Below are 17,452 nucleotides of genomic sequence, written 5' to 3'. Positions count from 1 at the left end.
AAAAAATGTGACAACCATTCAAATTACCCGACCCATTATACTCGTTTGGCTGCTAATGCTTTGCCCTTGGAAAGGACCACATTTTCATGCTCATTGACATGGAGCCCGCGAATGGGAAAGGCCAAGGCAGAATGGGATGAGAGACGATGTTGGCCAAAGATATCCGGTCTCGATTTATCTCATTATTAGATTCAATCTCAACTTCATTTACCTTTATTTTCCTTCGCGTCATACCTTCTTATTTTTTTAACCCGTTCACTAAATCCATTATACGTTCTTTCCTCGTTATCATAGGTGACATGACATGACGATCAAATTGTGTAACAAGACAAACCCATGAAAAGAGTTTATACGAAAGAAATATAAAAGTTTACTTCTAGCTGACTACTTGTATAAGTCAATGGATTTGATACAAAGATAATTCATATATTCCTTAAATTATTTGAAGAAATTAATAAACTTCCATATAAATTCCCATCAATGATTGTGACACAAGACAAAATACATCTTTCAACAATTTATTTAAAAAAAAAATCACTAAAGTGAAATATCACGGGACCATTTTAAAGAAAATGGTGGAGATACAATTAGTAAGATAGTTACAAGGCTAATGTCACATTTTCGTAAATAGTTTTCAATTCTTGATGAAATTTAATGAACCCTTAACCACACTTACAACTAACTAACTAACTTAGTTAAGTCTTTAAACCAAATTAGAAGCTTCTTAAACCCCTTAGATAAAAGTTAATATTTGAAAAGCTTTCATAATTACAAGGGTCTATATGAAAAGAATAATACTCAAAAAGGTCAACTATTTTTTAATAAAGCTTCCAATTGCCGGCCGGATTCCTTGTCATTTCTAACCGTCGCTAAAAGTCCAAATTACCAAACCCACCATTCGCCGTCGTTAAACCACCCTTACTCCGCCGTCGTTTCACCTCGTCCGTACTTCGGACGCTTCCAATTCAATTTTGGTTTCTGGGTTTTCGTTATCTTTAATTCATCAGTTAGGGTTTCTGGGTTTCTTGATCAATTAGGGTTTCTGGGTTTCTTTTATCTGTAATTGAACCATTAGGGTTTCTGGGTTTTGTCTGTAATTGATCAATAATGGAAGAACCTTCGAAGGCGAGTCGATTAGACGCCGATTCAACTGAGTTTACTGACACGGTGTTTAATTGTGTTGTACCGTACATACACGACTGCCGTGACCGGAGCTCTGTTTCTTTAGTTTGCCGGAAATGGTGCGAACTCGACGGCGTGACACGTAAGCACGTCACCATCGCCATCTGCTACTCCATCACACCGGCGCGTCTACGTCAACGCTTTCCGCTTCTTGAATCTTTAACGATTAAAGGTAAGCCACGCGCCGCCATGTTTGACTTAATCCCAGAGAATTGGGGCGGGTTTGTGACTCCGTGGGTTAAAGAAATCGCGGGTTCGTTGAATTGTTTGAAATCGATTCATTTCCGGCGGATGATTGTTCGTGATTCGGATATCGAGTTGTTGACTACAACCCGAGGTCCAGAGCTTCGGGTTCTGAAGCTCGATTTGTGCTCCGGGTTTTCGACAGACGGGTTGCTGCAGATCGGTAAGTTGTGTAATAATTTGAGAGTTTTGTATCTGCAAGAGAGTTTGATTGTGGAGAAAGATGGACAGTGGTTACATGAATTGGCTTTGCGTAACACGGTTCTTGAATCGTTAAACTTTTACATGACGGATCTTGTTAAGTTTAGTTTTAAAGATCTTGAGTTAATTGCGAAAAACTGTAGTGAAAGTTTGGTGTCTGTGAAGATCAGCGAGTGTGATCTTACGGGCCTTGTTGAGTTTTTTAGTCATGTAGTCAATTTACAAGAGTTTGGGGGCGGTCAGTTTACGAATCAGTTAGAGAAATACGCGGGTTTGAAATTCCCTCCGCTTTTGAGGTCAATGGCTATGAATTACATGAGTCAAACCGAAATGCCGGTTGTTATCCCTTTAGCTTCTAGGATAACGAAACTAGATCTTCTGTATGCTCTGTTTGACACGGAAGATCATTGTTTCTTGATTCAAAGATGCCCGAATTTAGAAGTTCTTGACACTAGGGATGCCATTAGAGACAGAGGTTTACAGGTTATAAGCCAGTATTGTAAAAAGCTAAGACGCATCAAGATTGAACGAGGTGACGATGAAGAGGGTTTCGTTTCGCAAACGGGTCTGATTTCGTTATCACAAGGGTGCCTTGAATTAGAGTGTATACATGTTAATCTTACCGATGTTACGAACGAGGCTTTGGAGAGTGTAGGAACTCATCTGAAAAAGCTTTATGATTTCAGGATGATTTTGTTAGATAAAGAGGAAAGAGTTACAGAATTGCCATTGGATAATGGTGTTCGGGCTTTGCTTAACGGGTGTACGAAGCTAGAACGGTTAGGTGTGTACCTTAGGCCCGGTGGGTTGACTGATGTTGGGATGGGCTATATCGGGCAGTATGCACAGAACGTTAGATACATGCTTCTTGGTTTTACTGGTGAGACTGATTTAGGGCTTGTTGAGTTGTCAAAAGGGTGTCCAAAATTGCAGAAACTTGAAATGAGAGGGTGCGGTTTTAGTGAACGCGCGCTTGCGAATTTTGTGCTTAATGTACCTTCTTTAAGGTATTTGTGGATTCAAGGTTATCGGGCCAGTGTAAACTGTAGTGGAATATTGGAAATGGCCCGCCCGTTTTGGAATATGGAGTTGATTAGTGCTGAAGGAACCGAGGCTGCACCCGGGAATCCAGATCAGCCGCAACCACCGTCTTTGCTTGCTTATTATTCACTCGCGGGACAACGAACCGATTTCCCAGAAACGGTTCTTCCTCTACACCCGCCACCTGTGAATGTGAACCCACGTTAACAAGTATCTGTCTTTCATTGTTTCATTCATTTGCCTGATAAAAGTATTGAATTGAATCATTTATCTTGTTTCTTGGTTTATTGAAGGTGATATGTTGCTTTAAAGAAAGACCTGTTTGACCATATTCAAGATTTATCAAGAAAATGATAGTGATATTGTGGCGCGTTACAGGATCAGATTCTAAAAGGTATCAAAGATGATCATGGATTACAATTCAAGATTGTTGCATGTAATATTCTATTGCTTGTGGAGTTGTTTCTTTTTGTTTTCATAAAGTTCAAAACTGAGAAATTAGCTATTTTGATTTTCTTTTTGTGGTCTTATTCGGATTTGTGATCAAGATGTAGTTAAAAGAGTCAAATAAAGTCAACTGTTTTGTAAGGTTTTTGGATATTAACCATTGTTGGTACATAGTTTGCAGGAAAAGTTGGCCTTTTTATTGCCAATTCAAAAAATAACCAATGTTATTAATCTTCTGTTTTAGAAGCCAATACTGGTGTTTCATTTACTTTACTTAATTTGACTGACAATCAGGTCTACCAAGATGATAACTTTAGTATTGAGTAATTGGTTTTTACATTTTTGTAAATAAAATCTCAGTAAAGATTTGTGGCTTAGGGTTTGAAAGATTTAGGACCTAGAGTATTTCTGCAAAAAAATTGTAAAGCTGGGGTTTGAATTGTGGTATGCTTGGGGAAAACAGAGGGAAATACAAGCAATTTTCCTTGTCACACATTCGTATAATTTCAAATAGTATTTAACAATATAAATTTGGGCCAAACATCTTACAAAATTTAGAACACATGAATATTTACCAAAATTTCTCAAACTTATTGTATAATATTCGATTTAAATAGGTTTATACTAACAGATAAAAGTGTTTGGATGCGCGTCGGGGTGAAACTGGACCAAACCCGAATCCTAAAGGATATTTTTTTTTTGTTTGAATTTTTCTAAATTTTTTTAAGTTAATTTTTTTTTTATATATAACACAAACCTAGCTACATCTGAATAATGGGTAAGCGAGCAACAAGCTGCGCCGCTATCCCCTTTTGAATCGCAAAGCCTATTCTGCATCAAACCCGAAGACGGCATTGATGTATGATAGGCCAGTCTCGGTCTTTTCGGGGGCCATGCTTTTTATCTTTGTGTGTGTTGTTGATAGTGTCTTTTCAAGCCTGCATTTATTTGTGCCACCTTTTTCTATGTTCCTCTGGATGATAATTGAGCTTTTGTTTTTCCATGTTCTCATAGATGCAAATTGTCCTCCTTGTACCTCTTATCACCATTTGGTCAAAAGTGTTATACTCGTTGATTTATGCTCTCCGCTTCACCCCCACCCTTTTCTTTGGCTAACATGTGACCCGGTTAATTTTTAATCTTGTACTTTTTACTCCAAAGAATTTCTGCTAATGCCTTGGAGAGATTCAATAACATTTTGGGGACTTTGAATATGGAAAGACAATTTGATGGAAGGCATCCAAAACATCTTTTGTTAACGTAATTGCGTTTCCCGTTTGGGGAAGATTAATGTTTGCTCCCACGGGCCACGGGTAGCCCTATGTAAAAGAAAGGGAATGAACCTGTTTGGCATTTTAAGATCCTAGCCCTAGGTTGAATCTCCTCCGACTCCCAATTCAAAAGGTTTACTTTTGTCAAAATTAACTTTAAAATCAGATGCTAAATAAAATATACTTTAGCATCTTGTAAACTTTTAACAATTATGGGTCTCTCGAAAGAGTGGCCTGGGTTCGTCACCCTCCTCGCCCTCCCTTTGGGCCGAGCCTGTATATACCCGATGAGATTAATAAGCCGAAACCCCAATAAAGACAATGGGCCTTCGGATTTACGTAGGATTGAAATGAAGGATGAGTTACATCCTTGATTAATCTCCAATGACTGAAAAGATATCCTATTGTCGATGGAAAGTGAGTTTACAAAATAAATCAAAATCTTTTAACGAACTGAAAAGATAATTTACTGGGCCCTGCTGTTTTATCACGATCACATTCCCATACTGCAGTTTTGATTTTATCCATGGTGAAAGGTACTATCATAAAATTTGGTTTGGTCTATATGGTAGTGGCTTTTTAAATTTGGTTACACTTTTAATTTGATCATTGTTAAATATTTGATATGTGACACACCGACACCTAAGTGACATTATTTACACTCACACTCACCCGACTATGCCCATATTCAAAGAATTAAAAAAGCATATAAATATAAAAATAAGTGTGGAACAGGGCCCGCTCTGATAATTGGAAAAAAAATATTGGGCTGAAAGCGAAAAATATTTTGAGTCTTAAGTAAAAGGAGATTTTGATGGGTTTAAACAATTTAACTTTTAAATTGGCTTCTTTGATTATGACTTGGGTTTTTAAAAAATCTTTAGTTGGGAGTCATACCCCTTTACCACTAGATCAAGTTAGTTGTTATGTAATTGAGTCGGGCCTATGCCATCAACCACTTTGTTAAGTATACATATAGTTTCTCATAAAAGTACATATAATTTAAAAAATAAATAAATTCCGGGCCTAGCGAATAGTCGGGCCTATGCCATCAACCACTTTGCCATATGTCATGGCCGGCCTTGGTGTGGAATATTGGTTGGTACGTCCAAGTCTCAAAAACCAATGACAAACTGCAAAGTCAGCTTTAGTAGTGGGAAATTGGTGGTCGTACTTTGGTTTAAGGTGTTCATCGGTTTGGATAATAATATATTCAGCTTGTTATATTTGGAATTTTGTTTATCATTGACTGATAACCGAACCGATCCTACTTAACAGGTGTCTAGCCGAACCAATCCGGTTATGTTTCCCTTAGAAAAGAAGCTCTTAGCCAATAAATTGCATCCGATTTCAGAAATTTGGTTCTGAATAGTATGATTAAAATATTTTAACTTCATCTTCTGATAATAAATCCAAATCAATTCTAACTAAAATCAAGGCTCCAAATCTGTGTCAAACTAGCCCCTACTAACATTTTAAATGATTAGTAGCATCAGTACACCCTTCAATATATTCAATTCCTCAAAATTGTGGTTATGAGCATAGATACAAATCCAACATGAATACATAGAAATTGATAGTGAAATTAGTGTCTAATGGTTTATAATCATCACAAACGATAACGATTAAAAGTTATTCAAACCAATGGAATTCAACGCAAATTTTGATTTCTTGTGACATATCACTTTAAACGATCACTTGTTTCTAAATGTGTTTGAAGTGTTAAGGGTGTAATCGGAAGTGATCAAAGTATGGAACAACACGTCTAGAGGTCTAAGTTCCATAAAAAGTAGGGGTGTAAACGAGCCAAGTCCTAGCTTGACTAAGCTCGAGCTCTGTTCGTTTTGACTTACGAGAGAGAGAGCTCGGATCATGAGTTGTTTCTTCAAGCTGGGGCTCGACTCGTTTATTATTTATTAATTAATTTATATCCAATTTTAATTATTTTTATATATTTGTAGAAAAACCTTAAACGAGCCTAAGATTGGCTTGAGCTCATGTAGTATCTTAAACGTGCAAAAGCTCAGCTCGATCTTGGTAATGTAGTGTAATTTAATTCATAGAAGTTTAAAAAGAGGTAAAACTTACAAATACACAACGCTCATTAAGGCTTGACGAGCCTAAACGAGCTTCCCATACAAGGCTCGAGCCCGAGCTCGATAATTAAATGAGCTTTAACCTCGACTCAAGCTTGAAAAAGCTTGGCTCATTTTGAACTTTTCAATGATCCAAGCAAAGTAGCTCGCTAGTGTCTTGGCTCGTTTACACCCCTAATAATAAATGTCCAAAAGCGATCAAACAAACTCCAGTAGTTTAATAAGGTTAAATAGAGTTTAGTTAATGGTTAAAATTGGTTATTTCCATCTTGCACTCCGGACTTTAATCCCATAAAATGCATGCTTGTGTTCTATGTGAATTACGTTTTCTATGTATGTCACACCCTCTAAATCCACTAACGGAGTTTTACCGTCAGAGGGTGTGAACTAACAGGATCAGATTCATTAGTTATAATCAAACCATAAAAACTTTTAAATGAAAATAAGTGTGGAAGCGTAAAAACCAAAAGACAAAAATTGCGTCACGCAGGACGACTTAAAACCCAATGATAACAGTTTAAAATAGTTTGCATAAACAAAAGCGTTTTCAAGCAATGCATGATCCTATACCGCGCGCCCGCCTCGGCTACCTGAGAATAACATACTAAAAGTGTCAACACGAGGTTGGTGAGTTCACAAGTTTATAGAAAATAAAACGTTTAGCGTTTTGCGTTCAGCGTTCAGCGTTTTGCGTTACCAGATAGTGTTAAATCAATTATATATCTATAGGTAGCTAGCCTATAAAACAAGTATTACTAAGTGTTCGACACCGAAGCTGACTGTTTATCAAGTGCCTTGTCACCAGGTCATCCAGACCATGGTACGTGTTAGCCAAAATTACACCCGCTCGACCTCCAGTCGAGTTTAGCGTTGGGTGGGGTTTGTCAAACCCAGTAGTACTACTCAACAGTGACTCGCTATTCCAAATATTAACCGGTTCGATGTGTAGGACTTCAAATGTTTCGTTTGCCACTTAGCCTTTACAAGTGATATATAATTTACTAACAAAATCTTAAATGCGTTTATCGGAGTATGTTATCTCCCCCAAGTGAAAAGCGTTTAAAACAGTTTAAAGGGGTAAGTGAAACTCACTGTTTGCGAAGAATTCCCAAAATAAATCACCAAGTGATGCGCGTCACAGAAAACTCTCTCTAGCGTTCTAAAACAACAAAGAGATTTTCTAAGTGTCGGAACTATTAACGAGTCTCTAGACCCGGCACGTAGTACCTATGCAACTATCACGTTTCGTGTTTGTTTGTGAATCGTGTGTGACTTAACAAGCACATTTGTGATACGCTACGTGTGTGAACAATCGTTTACGTGTCATGTATTAATAATGTACATCACTAGCAACTATTCCCCGCAGGGGCAATTTGGTCAAAACACGACAACTATTTAGCAAGTATTCCCCACAGGGGCAATTTGGTCAAAACATAACAATTATATAGCAAGTATCATGTTTCATGCATTTTCACAAAATTCAGCAGCTAGTTTCACCGAGACAGAAATTCTACTTGAAAGATTGTACTATTCCACCAATCATAGCATCTCAATTAATTTACCAAAAATCATCACAAAAGCATATATGTGTTAGGTTTCCAGAACATGTTTTATTTTATTTTTATTCCACATAGGTTTCTCATAATGACCAAAACATTACAGCAAGCTCATAACAGTCAAATTCATGCGCAATAGAATGTTATTTGAAATTCCCGTTAAACGAAAAATCCAAAAAATGCAAGACCACTTGGGTTAGGTTCCTAACTCAACAAGTCAACTTCCAGAAGTGGAACCAACCCAATTGGTCTCGTAGTTCATGAGATATAACATTTACAAAACAACCTAACAGCAGGTCTAACAACTCAGCTTTGCACAACGTTTTTGTAAAATCATAAAAGTTAACTTTTACAAGTCCAAAAATTGCAAATTTATATTCTTTAGAAACTAGGCTCAACCTAGTTTACTGTAGTATCAATAATCTCAACCAATTTTCACATTTACACCCAGATACAGTCAATTGAACATCAACAACACAATTTGTCCAGAAACTGTTTGCAACAAAATTCAACATATTAATCATCTATAGACCATAATCCTTTCATATGACACTCTAGACACCATAACCACTATCCATGCACATCAATTACACCATACATACATGGTTAGGGTTTTATTTGATCTCAAAATCAAAGACACAACAATTAACATGTAACAATATCAATTCTAGTTATCAATCATCATCAATACATCATCAAATCAAACAAAAATCATATGAACACAATATATGAAATTTTTGGAATCTAGGGTTTGTAATTAACCCATTAAAAATCGAAATTAAGTATAAAGGATGCATAGGATAGTCGTTTATACCTTCCTAGCACCTTAATCTTCAATCAAACTTGAACAATCTTGATTGTATGTGTGTGTATGAGGGCCGATCGCAAGGAGGGGGGCAAGGGGGGCTGCCGATCGGGTTTTGGGAATGGGGTAGAGGTTAGGGTTTGGTGATTATTATTAATAATAATAATATAATACACTTTGGTCCCTTAACTTTCAAATGTTACTTTTCTAGCTTAATTAACTAGTTCTAGCACATTAAGTTAATGTTTATAAGAATGTTATCACATAACACATAAGTCTAACACATAATTATCACATAATTATTGTTTTGACGTTTTTCGTTTATTCACCAATTGTTTGCGTCAACTCGTTTGCGTTTCGGTGCAATTCCCGAAAGACTACACATGTAGTAAGTGTTAAGCGTCATTTAAGCCCTAGTTTAAATGTAATGAGGTGTGCGTTATAGACTCAATGATCTTTAAGTTTGAATTGACGGAGTTGAGTTAACGGAGTTAACCTGAAATTGACGATTGTCACAATGAAGGTACCAGGAGATTACGATTCAATCAACAATCAAGAACATAACAAAAAAGAATTACAACAAGGGATGAAACCCGGAACACAAATTTTATTGACCGAACAAGACACGATACAAATATTTACATCGAGTATCTATTTACAGTTTTCCTCATGGCGGTTAATTAACCACCCCTGACGGTTATATAACTACCTGGTTGTTATATAACTAACTTATAACCGCCTAATATTAACATCAAAACCCCCTAACTAACAAATGTTGCATAAAGTACCCTCAACTATACTCTATACCAAATACAAAATTGAACCACAAGACTATATCAAACTTGATCATGCAATTAAGGTCAACATTCACCCCTCTAATCGTTGATCCAAGTTTGAGACTTCTTCATTTGGTCTTGATCTCTCTTGTCTTGTATTTTCTTGCGTCTTAATGGTTCTGTAAATGGCCTTCCTTCCTTGAACTCGCTCATCGCTTTCCTTACGAACGCCTTGTGCAACCCTCGGCCAAAACGCATTCTGATCGGATTCCCTTCAGCCTCATGCCGAACTTCGGTTCTCCCATGTTAAATTGCATGTGAAAGTTCTACCCGCCATTGATTAACAAACGAACGCCACTCGGTCACCCGTGAACCATTGTCAAATATCTATTGGATCCATATATCTAGGAGTGGCAGTTATGAACGGTTATCACATAACCGTTCAGGGACACGTTGCGTCGTTTCATTCAGTATATATAGGATGAACATTCAGGAGATTTTGTAATCACAACATTAACGCACTTACGTATTTAACCAATCAAGTTCCTGTTTCTTCAATATCTTGTTTATATATTGTTACTATATTGTTGATTGATTATGGTGGCCAAGAACTCGAAATTAGATCAGGGACCGGAGAAGATCGTAGGGTCCAACACTCTGTATATTATACGTGAATCTACTGTTGCATATCAACTTTGGCATATGTATTCTACTTTCTCTTTTCTACAATACATGCCTTCTATGCAGTTGATATTGTTAAGATTCAATTACCAATTTTACAAAATAATGTGACATTGTGACCTTAGTAGTTTAGGAGCTTGAATGTGTTACATGTTATAATGAAAAAATATTTACAGTCTTTTTTATACATATTACATATATATGTTTTTTGGTGTTAAAAATAAGGTTATTTGCAATGGTTTATGAGATAATTATATGCTCAGAATGACTTATGCTTATAATAAATCAGTCGATAAAAGTTTTATCCACGTACATTAGCGAATAAAAAAAATTTCGTTAAGGCTTACGGGCCCTCTATATTTTGGCTCGGCCGAGGTATTTAAATTCTCGGAGACGGCCTTGCCTTCAACACCTCTCGTTATCAGGCAAACACGTATGAAGTATTATTAGCAAAAACTACCTATGTTGCATTATATTTTTACAACTTGTTAAATTATTAAGGTGGGTACATCTTCTAGACAATCATAAACCCACAGATGCTGAGAACGTGTTAAGGCAGTGCATTGATGCAGTTAATGGAAAAGGCATGTCAATGTCTTGTAGTTTTTAAGTGATGAATACTGTAATGTGAAGGTTACGCAGTTTTCAACACACGACCCTTCACATTAAACTAGACGTTGGCACAAGTAGAGTGTGTCACCTGAATGTACATTTGTTCATCATACACAAGTGAAAAGTTGATACATGAATGATCCTTATATGCTTTTTAGCATGAATTGATGTGAGCATAAGACGCAAGAGAAATCATATATACACAGCAGTGGATTCACATAGTAAAGTTATTAAGACATAGCTATGTGTGTATAACACGCCCAAATTAATGACAACTTTCGACTTACTCTAACTTAAATGTTTATGTTTTGATTTCTAGTTATTATCAGAAAAAGTTAAATTATACTTTTGGGTTATTCACATTGAAAATCGGCAATCAAAAAACATAAATGCCGGTTCAATAATAATATACTTGAATATTAAAAGTTAGAACTAAAAACTAGTGACAAACCAGAACTTTATCAAAGTATGCACACTAATATAATAAGCACATAAAGAAAATCAACATAATCATTGATAAAAATAATCATGATTCTCACCAGCATCTAACTCTATTGTTAAAACCTTCTAATATACCACAAAACCACCACCAACCGATGGCGTTACTGGTCACCGGAGCTTTGGTTCACCGCCACATACATCATGTAACAATTCACAATTCTGGCCTTGTGGGGCCCTCATTTCGGGTGCTGGTTGATGAACTTGAAAGTTTTGGTGATTCTGTTGCTCGAGTTCCCATATCTTTAGTTTTATGAAGCAGAAACGTCCCCGAGAAAAAAGTGACAAAACCGCTGAGTTCGGATATAATCTGAGATGCATTTTGATGATCCCAGTTCTGCAAGAATTTTAAAAATCAATTCTTGATCAAGAAACCAAAAAAAATGTTAAATTTTTTTTTGTGTCACGGTTATAGAAAATCACCTTAAACATGATCATACTTGCCAAGATTGTGAGACTGGTGAACATGACATAATAAACAGGTGATATCACAGCGGTATTGAAGGTGTCTAGTGCCTACAAACACATTGAAAAACACCAGTATCTTTGTGTGTGTTCAATTCACTTCAGAACCAATAGTATGTTGAGAACTATGAGAACCACATTAAATCTTGTACTTACATTATATAAATTGACTACAATGCATTAAAAGCGTCAATATATTTAAGATTTATTTTTTTTAAATAAAAGTACTAATAGTCTTCTATCTAAATGCTATATGCACGTACACTATTACACTATACGCACATTTATATGCATATATGCAGATACACTATTATACTATACACACATTTATACGCATATATGCACATACACTAAACACATTTGTTTCACAATTTTAACTTTTTCGTTGAAAAGCGAAATGCATGTCTTAAGCGGTTCTCATGGTTTTGGCAGTTCTCAACATATTGTTGGTTTTGGCAGTTCTCAAAATATATCTTTCTTAACTCACCTTGTTCAAATAATTGAGTTGCAACAGAATGAAACCAAAAAGTAACACAGTGAAAAACCATGTTTGGAAGTATATGAACTGATTACTTCCTGAAAGCGATAATTTCATGGCAATCCCGACTGCTTTCACACACATAACCTACATTTTCCACTACTTTAAGAACGAAAAACGTTAACCATAAGATAAACTGAAACAGGTAACGAGATAACACGAACCGTGAGAGAGCCCATCAGAGAGCAAATCCCGACATATATGACCAGATGGGTCGTACCGTAGAGTGGCACATAACGGTAAATAAGTACGCCAACAACAATGAAAACAATGCAAGCATAGACCAGAAATCCTGTTTAAGACCCTACTATTCTGTGTCAAGATATCAAAAGCCATAACTTTTTGCCAACTGTTTTATCAAAAATATATATTAGAGTTAAGTTTGGTTTTCATTCTTGTGGTTTGGCCATTTTAACTCTGTTAGATTTTTTGGTTAAGTAGAGGGGCATTTCAGTCATTTAACACTTAAGAGACTAGTCAAGAAAGGTGGGCCAAAAGGATTTATTTAGATGGTTATTTTAAAAAATTAACTTTTAAACTTACATAAATAGTCTCTCAGGTGTAAAAGGACAAAAATGCGCTGGATTTTTCTGTTAAGTAGAAAGACATTTTAGTCATTTTACACTTAAAAGACAACATAAGAAAGGTGGGCCAATAGCATTTATTTTTAAATAGTTATTAGTAAAAACAAACTTAAAAATTTACATAAATAGTCCCTTAAGTGTAAAATGACTGAAATGCCCTAGATTCTTATGTTAAGCAAAAGGACATTTTAGTCATTTTACATCTAGGAATGAATAAAAAACGATGGGCCAAGAGGATTTAATTTTCAATAATTATTTTTTTAAACTAACTTTAAAATTTACATAAATAATCCCTTAAGTGTAAAACGATTTAAACGCTATAGATTTTCCTGTTAAGTAGAAGGGCACTTATGCCACTTTATACCTAAGGATAGTTAAGAAAGGAGGGCCAAGAGGACTTAAATTTTTTAGATGGCTATTCTAGAAAAAGTAGCTATAAAATATTAATAAACAGTCCCTTAGGAGTTAGGTGTATAATGACTTAAATGCCCGATTTTTTTCTATTAAGTAGAAAGGCATTTTAGTTATATTACACCTAAAAAAGGTAGGCTAATAGGAATTATATTCAAATGGTTACATTTATAAAATGAACTTTTAAATTTACATAAATAGTCCTTTAGGTGTAAAATGATTGAAATGCTCTTCTACTTAACAAATCTAATAGTGTTACTGTCAGGGGCGAACAACCCGTAGCCATGATATGTCAAAAAAATTGGACTTTCTACTGAAGTAGTTAAAACAGCCATGCCACATGGGCAAACACTGACCTTAACTCTATAAACTATATAGCATAGCGTACCAGGTGCGGTTGCAAAGGACCAAATTTCTTTAACTGACTTAATCTGAGTCTCTTGTGGCGCATGCAAGACGATTGTGGTCGACCCCACCAAACAGAGCACGCACCCAATCACACCAAAAATATGCAATCTTTCATCTAAAAAATAATGGGCTAGAACTGCACTGCGCAAGATTTTATACATGTGCAGAAAATATCACCTTTAAATCAGGAAAATGGTACAAAAAAAATCATAAACTAAAAGTAATCTACCTGATTATCATACTTAGAGCCCCTAATGGTGTTACAAGAATTGCTGGTGCATATGCATATGCAGCAAAATTTGCCACCTCACCTATGATCACTGCAATTTCATAATAATAATGAAAACAGTTATTATAAATGCGCGATTACGAAAGAAATAAATAATAATATACATTTGTGGTGTGATTAGAACTTACTGCTGATCATACCAGCCCACCACCAGGGTTCTTTCAAGTATGAGTAGCCTCCTAAACCTAATTAAAGAAATATATATAAGGTAGTATAATCAAATCTATATGCTAATACAAATATATTGATATTCTTTTCTCAATATTACTAATTTTTAAGGTACTGAACTTATTTGGTTAAGGATTACTGTTGGGATTCCCATTAATCAAGACCCAATCACAAACTCACCTCAAAAAGCTACTTAAAATACCAAATAGTTAAGTACAATTCTAAAGGTTTCACATTTTTGATAATTTCAAGCTATTATCAATTCCAAAATACTATTAATTATAGAAATGTGCATAGGTCGGATTTTGGCTAAAACCGAACCAAAAACTGAAAATTCGAGTCTTGGGTTTTGGGATTTCTGAAAGCAGCTTATTTCGTTTATTTTGGTTTTCGGTTTTCACAATGGCTTCGATTCAGTTTTGCCATATGGGATGAAAATCTGTGAGCTGTACCACTTATTCACTTTATACAAATACTTAACATTCAAAAATAAAAAAATAATCCATACACTCAAAAAAAAAAGTCGATTTTTTGTTTTTACGGGTTATGTTCGGTTATAAAAGTTGGTTCAGTTCGATATTTGTAGGTTTACGGTACACGCAAAACTGAAACCAAATCAAAAATTCGGTTTTTGAAAAAACATAAAAACCAAACAGTCAGTTTTGGGTTGGGCCCAGTCCTTTCAGTTATGAGTTAGTGTTATTATTTCAGTTGCATGCACATTCCTATTTATTCCATTTTTCAAAATGAGACAACATTCATCATATGTTTCTTTATATCATGATGATCATGATAAACTAACATACATAACCCATAATTTACAAGATTTTCTCCAAATTGAAACATAACATGAAAAACAAAATTCAGAGTTAGTAATAAAGAACCTGCTCTAATTCCGGTAGCACCCGCGTTTACGAGACCCTTTTTTTTAATAATAAAACTTGACCCAATGAATAAACTCGAAGACAAAGCTAACACAAGCCCATGAACATTATCAGACGACATTCCACCCATCTTTAACACAAACCCTTATCACAAAATCAACAATTTTGTTGATTTTCACCTGGAATTTGAAAACCCACGAACAAAAGTTTCAATCTTTATCAGTTTTCGACCAACACCCACTTTAAACAAGTCGAAATGGAACTCAAAACAAGAAAGTAGAAGCTTTTTGGGTGTCGGGTTGAAATGGGTAGCATGTGATTAAGTGACACGATGTCTTCTTTATCGATTCAGATGGAAAATGACTGATCACATGTTATAGGGATTAGGTTTTCAAAAGTTTCAAGCTTTTTAAAGTAAAGCATTGGAGTGACACGAATACGAGTAAGAAATTGTACCACGATTACGTGCACACAAAGAAAAGAAAGGTTGATCGGAATTGTGCCGTTATTTTTTAATATAAATGGGTCGGGTCAAGGGAATTTGTCGGGTTAAGTGTTTATATTAGTAATGTTTTAAAAACTGGTTTTTAAATGTATTGGGGTGAGCTTTAAATGGTACAATCGGTTGAGGAACTTCTATTGAGAATGAACTGGAATGCAGGAACTGAAGATTAATGGTACTGAATATGATCGATGGTATATGAACTTAAAAGGTCGATAAATTATAATCAAGAGGTGGTAGATAGTTATTTAGATGGGTCGCTAAAAGTCTAAACCGAAGCGATATAACCGGTATTACTGGCAATTCTGACGATTCAAATTATATACCGTTCTTCTAATTTACCAGACTAAATCGTACAACGCAAGTGATTAGCAGACAGTTAAATCGGTATTATCGACTAGTATAAACTGATTGAGATTAAAACATTTGAAATTAATGGTTAAATTGGTTACAACATTTTTGAAACTAGGAGGAAGACATTGATGTAGGAATATGCTATTTTGGTTTTGCAACTTTCAACGCTTTAGATAACAACAATAAAAGGTCGATAACTATTAGAAAAGAAACTTAGGCCAACTTGATAATTAGGTAACCCTAATTTACAATTTAGCATTATATCGGACGTTTTATTAATTGTTTAGCTCTCAATTAGATGTATTGTTAGCAATTATTTCTTCTAGTAGAGCTTCACGAATAACGGTTAGCTATTACATATATCGTTTAATATTATAGTTTTTTCTATGCTTATAACGTTAATCGTTGTATAAAAAGTTAGTTTATAGAATTAGTTACTTGTTAGGGCTTAATACCAATATCATACCGATATGGTACCGGCACTGTACCATGCTGAACCGGATCGGACACAATCAGTACCATTACATGTATTTGTTTTTTGTGTTTTCGCATTGGCACTCTTCGGTTTTTGGTTTTTTGGTATATTTAATCGTATTGGTACCTAATCGAAAAGCGGTAAGGTTTTCGATATATTATTTACTAGTATTCAGTACCGGGAAGACAAGTAATGATCAAACGAGCAAGTTTGTCTTCTAGCCAAGTGGAGCCCAAAGAACATTGCAAGAGATCATGAAAAACCTAGGGAGAATCAAGAGAACAATGACAAGCGTGAAGTTGAAGATCCGCCAATTCGAGTAGGAAATTAGGAGGCGAGTCAGATACAACAATTGCGGGGGTGATTGTTGGCTCAATTGTTGTTTGGCCCGAGTGTAAGGCCCAACCCAAAATTTAGGGTTTTATTATATTTGGTAATGTCTTGGCTAGCAAGTTAGGTTAGTCTATATAAACTGAGTTATGGTTAAACATTAGAGATGGTGAAGTTGGTGTAGCCGAGTTAGGGTTTGAGAGAGTTGTAATCAGTTTTTAGAGTTATATTTTCTGATTAATATAAACGAGAGTTAGTCGTTTAATTCGTGTGTTGATTAGCGATTCGGGACTTGAATTGGTATCAGAGCCAGAGCCAAGTTCAAGAAATCGATAATCAAGCGGTGGCTTGAGGAGGAGCTATCAATCGGAAAATACCGGAACCAAGTTGGGTTCGTATTAATACGTCAGAGCAGCGGCGTGCTTATTTGTTATGTCGGTGTTACGAGTAGGTTGTTAACTCAGGAAAAAAAACAGGTTTCCGATCGGGGTTTGCGGCGTTGCGGCAACGATCAGATTGCGAAAGTTTTTTTTATCGGGAATTTTGGATTCAGTGATTCAGTTGTTTTGTCACTTCATGATTAAATAATTATATTAGTATTCCAAAAGTCAACGTGATTTTTTACATGAAGTATG

The 17,452-nt window shown here is 35.5% G+C and overlaps 1 protein-coding gene and 1 pseudogene across 3 annotated transcripts; one reads left to right on the top strand and one right to left on the bottom strand.

The window, feature by feature from the left end:
* Positions 1–685: 685 nt before the first annotated feature.
* On the top strand, positions 686–3,325 carry LOC143533227 (coronatine-insensitive protein 1 pseudogene; annotated as a pseudogene). 2 transcript variants are annotated; one of them, XR_013135318.1, is made up of 2 exons: positions 686–2,877; positions 2,980–3,325. The product of XR_013135318.1 is annotated as a coronatine-insensitive protein 1 pseudogene, transcript variant X2 (transcript). The 2 variants fall into 2 exon arrangements; XR_013135317.1 differs by having other exon boundaries at positions 2,961–3,325.
* A 7,992-nt stretch (positions 3,326–11,317) lies between these two features.
* Positions 11,318–15,660, bottom strand: LOC143533217 (putative magnesium transporter NIPA1). The gene is made up of 8 exons (XM_077028070.1): positions 15,157–15,660; positions 14,233–14,289; positions 14,045–14,135; positions 13,796–13,956; positions 12,577–12,704; positions 12,362–12,499; positions 11,833–11,925; positions 11,318–11,746 (listed from the first exon to the last, which is right to left on the bottom strand). The coding sequence occupies exons 1-8, from the start codon at positions 15,284–15,286 to the stop codon at positions 11,564–11,566; spliced, it is 981 nt and encodes a 326-aa protein (XP_076884185.1). The 5' UTR covers positions 15,287–15,660; the 3' UTR covers positions 11,318–11,563.
* Positions 15,661–17,452: the final 1,792 nt, after the last annotated feature.

This window comes from Bidens hawaiensis, unplaced genomic scaffold (assembly GCF_021521415.1).
Source record: "Bidens hawaiensis isolate Kalapana, Puna unplaced genomic scaffold, B.hawaiensis_p1.1 tig00000702_1, whole genome shotgun sequence".
Taxonomy (NCBI): domain Eukaryota; kingdom Viridiplantae; phylum Streptophyta; class Magnoliopsida; order Asterales; family Asteraceae; genus Bidens; species Bidens hawaiensis.
This window is presented reverse-complemented; position numbering and strand designations above follow the sequence as displayed.